The 4,287-nt window shown below is 37.6% G+C and overlaps 1 protein-coding gene across 2 annotated transcripts in view; it reads right to left on the reverse strand.

The window, feature by feature from the left end:
- Nucleotides 1-3,727, reverse strand: part of atg7 (ATG7 autophagy related 7 homolog (S. cerevisiae)) — a 19,205-nt gene extending 15,478 nt beyond the window's left edge. The window contains exons 1-6 of one of the 2 annotated variants that reach the window (XM_010781757.1): nucleotides 3,230-3,727; nucleotides 2,191-2,399; nucleotides 1,978-2,032; nucleotides 1,322-1,439; nucleotides 1,130-1,207; nucleotides 913-1,029 (exon numbers count right to left, since the gene is read on the reverse strand). In XM_010781757.1, the coding sequence (XP_010780059.1) occupies nucleotides 913-1,029; nucleotides 1,130-1,207; nucleotides 1,322-1,439; nucleotides 1,978-2,032; nucleotides 2,191-2,362 (540 nt within the window). In that variant the 5' untranslated portion in view covers nucleotides 2,363-2,399; nucleotides 3,230-3,727. Of the gene's footprint in view, nucleotides 1-912; nucleotides 1,030-1,129; nucleotides 1,208-1,321; nucleotides 1,440-1,977; nucleotides 2,033-2,190; nucleotides 2,400-3,151; nucleotides 3,200-3,229 lie in introns of those variants that run through there. The other variant, XM_010781758.1, reaches the window with a different exon arrangement.
- Nucleotides 3,728-4,287: the final 560 nt, after the last annotated feature.

Raw genomic sequence — 4,287 nt, forward strand, 5'->3', positions numbered from 1 at the left:
CCCCGCTCAGGCAGCAACCCCCCCAAAGCAGTAAACCTAGGGGAAACACTGACATGCATATAGAGAGAGAGCTTTTGAATGGCAATCATAATGACTATCAATACCACAGCTGCCCCCCACCTCGGCCCACCACCCACAGGGGTGGTGACATTTATTGTGAGCCAAGCAGCAGGAAAAGGTAGGAACTTATCTACGCTGAACCTGGCACTGCAGTCCCAAAATAATTATGATTTCCTAAAGCATACATTCTGACATATTTGACTGGTAATATAAAATTGCATTAATATAAAGTAAAGCATGTTTTAAAGGATATTATAGCTCTCATTACACGGCAGCCATGGCTTTGGTAAGAGTTTTAGTGAACACATACACTGTAACTGTTTGGTGTTTCTACCCATGTACTGTATACCAGACTCTTGCAGTTGGAGTCATGCTGTTCATGAGTCATTCTAAGACTTTCTTAATGAGGCTTTTCACTTCTTGGATCCACTGACCAGAGAAATAGCATTCATTTCACATCATTATACTATTCTATAACCCACACACTATTAGACAGACCAAGCAGATTTAATTAAGACTGTTAGGAGCTGCATCCATTTCATTTTCTTAAGAACGTTTTTTAGCAATATCGTGTGGTATTTGGTAAAAAAATTGGACAAGTGGAAATAATATTGGAATTTCAGGGCCAATACGTTTTTTTTGTATTCTATGGAAAACAGCCAACAGTATTAACTCCTAACTATACAGTAGTGCACACATGAGATCTATAATTTGTAAAGTGCATTAACATTTGTGCGTGTTGTGTCAAGAACATTTGTTAGAAAATATTTTACAATTTCAGAAAAGAGGAAGATAAAATATGAGATAATGTTCATTCCCGTTATTGTATAACGATCTTTAAAAAAGGCCAACCTGTTTTGCTGAGAAAACTTGTTCTAGGGCAGAGGGCTGTTTCACAATCTTTATTCCCTCTGGGAAACAAAGAGCAGGGAAGCAGAACCAGTAGTAGAAGTGGTACTTCTTCAAATCCTGGAGGAATAAAAAGAAATAAAAAAAATGGCTAAAAGAGTCAAACACAAGGTAATTAATATATAAAACAAAACATGTATAAGATGCTGTTTATACTAACTGCAAAGGTCAGCAGGATGAATTTGCAGAGGATAGACGGGTCCTTCAACGCAGCCCCGGACTGTATAGCATCCCATATCTACAAAGCAAAAGGAAGTAAACAAATGCACAACTTAGTAATTTAGTCTTTATTTTACCAAAAAGATGTTGGGATGCGAATGTCTGGGTGGAAATCCCAATGTTTTTCTTTTACCTCCTTGGCCTCTTTCTCCAGCAGAGCCTTCTTATCGGAGGTCTTAAAGGCATCGAGTGTGTTGGTGTTATACAGCGTTCCAACAGTTGGACAGCAACGGGCTGGTGTGGGACCGTCCCTGACAGGAAAACACATCAGAATATTTGCATTAAATTGTTAGTACTAACTGTACAAGTTTGTTTTGACATGCTACATATAGATTCATTTAAGGTTTTCAATTGACAGGAAGGGGAGAGCTGTTCCAAATTGATTTGGACCCAAAATTGAGACCAATTCATAATTCTGTACCAATAAAAACGTTACTCAACTTTTATGAAAGCTAAAAAAAATTAGTAATATTAGATTGAATAATTTGACCTAAATTAAATTTTGACTTGAAATGATGAAGGCAAACGTGTATTTATTTCTGAACCAATTGCAGAGTTAAAAATGATATATGAAAGAAAAGGCATGAGAAACCATTCATGACTTAAATAACTTGTTGTCAACTCGATTAAAATAGGCATCAGTCAATTTGAGAGTGGTAGCAGGTTCCAAATTGTGTTTAAAACTTTTATTTTTTTATTACTTTTACTTACATTTGAAACATTCATTAAACTTAGGGTTAGGATACAGCTTACATGGTTTATATACGCACTATACTTCATCATACTTACACTTCAAATGCACTGAACTCCAATGTCAGGCGAGTGGGCAAACCAAGTGGGTCACCTATATGACAGAAATGTGAATAAATTAGTCATCCATTTTTCAAAGTTGTTATTTAAAATTCACTAATCCAGGCTACGAAATTCTTCTGGAACTATTTAAATTGTCAAAGTAAAACAACAGCCAGATAAAAGTCATCGAAAACTGATCTGATTACTCACCATTGTAGTAATATCCTTTGATACACTTGGGGCTTTCGTCCAATCTGTAGTCGTTGAGTTTCTTCTGAGTCAGCTGGTGCCAGAAGCCGGCCTCCAGAGCGCTGCTGAAGGGAGCAAACTGCAGCTTGAGGTCTGGAGTGGAGGACGCTACTTCACTGGTGTCAGATGCCATCACTTCACTAACAGTTTGAGCAGCCAAGTACGACAATCTGTCAAATTAAACAGTCTTAGGTTACACAATAGTTGCAGGCTCTATAAGCTGTTGTGACCTCAACAAACTTTAAGAACATTTCCCTCTGATGATGAAACTAACGGTCTGAACACATGCACAAAATAAGAACATATTATAATGTAGTAGCTGCTTAGCTCCTGACCTCTAATAGTGCAGTTTTAATATACAACCCAGTGAAGTAAACCGCAAATGTATTCACTTGTGTAGATAAAATAGTGAGCTAATTAAGTCAATTCAGCAAACAGTCCATTGGTATAGCACTGAAAAAAATATATGTCTCAACCAGTGCATTGGTTTTAAAAAAGGGTGGCTTTTGTTATGCCATGCATCTCTTACTATTGATTACAAAACTAAATAAATGCTTAAATCAATCACAACAGGACAAGGATGCATAAGGATGTAGGGTGGGATACATTGTAATGCCTTTGTAGGTGAATGTGTGATTTTGAACTTCACATGTAAAGCTAACTCGATTTGACAGTTATATTATAACCCTAAACATAGCTATTGTTAAACTGTAGCAGAGGGCATTATTGATTACAATCTACTGCCATCATATTAAATTAATCTTCTCTTGAGAAACAAATTATATATTTGTAGTTTTACACAGTTTGTAACAGACCCCAGTGAAAGCAGAAGATGGGATAACTTGAACTGCTCTAACGGGTTTTTTGTTTTGTTGTACACACGACGATTATCTATGAAGAAACGAATCACAATGCGAAATACCTGTAACTCAAACCAGATGCATTGGCTTAACATGAATTCATCTATGAAACTATAACTAGCTGAGGTGTGTGCACTTACCAGAAATCCTTACTTCCTGGTGGAGGTGATCATGTGATCGCGGGACTTGTCAACAGAGCTGTGCATTGTGGGTAAGTAGCCTCACAGTGTAGCATAATATGCTAACGTCAGTGTGTGTATCTCTTGAGTCTTTCTTATGGTGCAAGAGTAATTGAGTAAAATATAAAAAACCAAAACAGAAACATAAACAGCAGCACGACGAAAAACGACAATACGGACAAAACCTTATACGCGCCGTTTCTTTTCATGTCGGACTGAACAGATGTATTCGTGAGGTTAGGGTGCGAGCCACGGGAGGAAAGTGTCTCAGGCGTTAAACCAGTACAACCGGTTTAAAAAAGTCACAAACGAAACGGTAATGTATTCTTAAAGAAAGAAGTGCAAATGGGAAAAATGTAGTTGAATCAGCTAATAGTTACTAGCTCATTTTACTTGATTATAGCCACCGGTAAAAGGCTTCATCTGGACCCCGGACTATGAGACATTAGGGGCTGTCTCCAAACTACACAGTTGCACAAAAACGCACTATTCTAGTTTTAGTTATTGTTGTAATTCTTCTTCTCTGGTTTATAAAGGCGTCCTGCAAAATGCTGCATTACTGCCAACTACTGGATTACAACTATAATCTCCAGCACAATTACATATTAATAACTGAACTCATGAATGCCCCTTCTCTCTCAGCTGCTGCTGCTCACCTATCCTGGAAATACCTACACCACATGAAAATATCCTTTCTGCATCTAGACTTGCGTACATTTTCTCAGACTTTATTTTATACTCTCAGTCACTTTATGACTATTGCCAGTAAAAGCCAACCACATCACCTGATCCTTAAACAAATCTAACCTCCTCATGCTTCCTATCCAACCCAGGTTATCGCTGTCCCCCTTACTCTCTTTTGACAGTTGGCCTCCCATTTTGCATGATTCCATTTTGAGGTTCATTAATGCAATACGGTAACATAGCAAGACTCCTATTATTAAAAAAATAACAATGTCTAAAACAAATAAACATACAGCCCCCTTTGATACCAGATTGCTATTGTCTCTCCTTGACCC

This window comes from Notothenia coriiceps, unplaced genomic scaffold (assembly GCF_000735185.1).
Source record: "Notothenia coriiceps isolate Sejong01 unplaced genomic scaffold, NC01 NC01_scaffold00023577, whole genome shotgun sequence".
Taxonomy (NCBI): domain Eukaryota; kingdom Metazoa; phylum Chordata; class Actinopteri; order Perciformes; family Nototheniidae; genus Notothenia; species Notothenia coriiceps.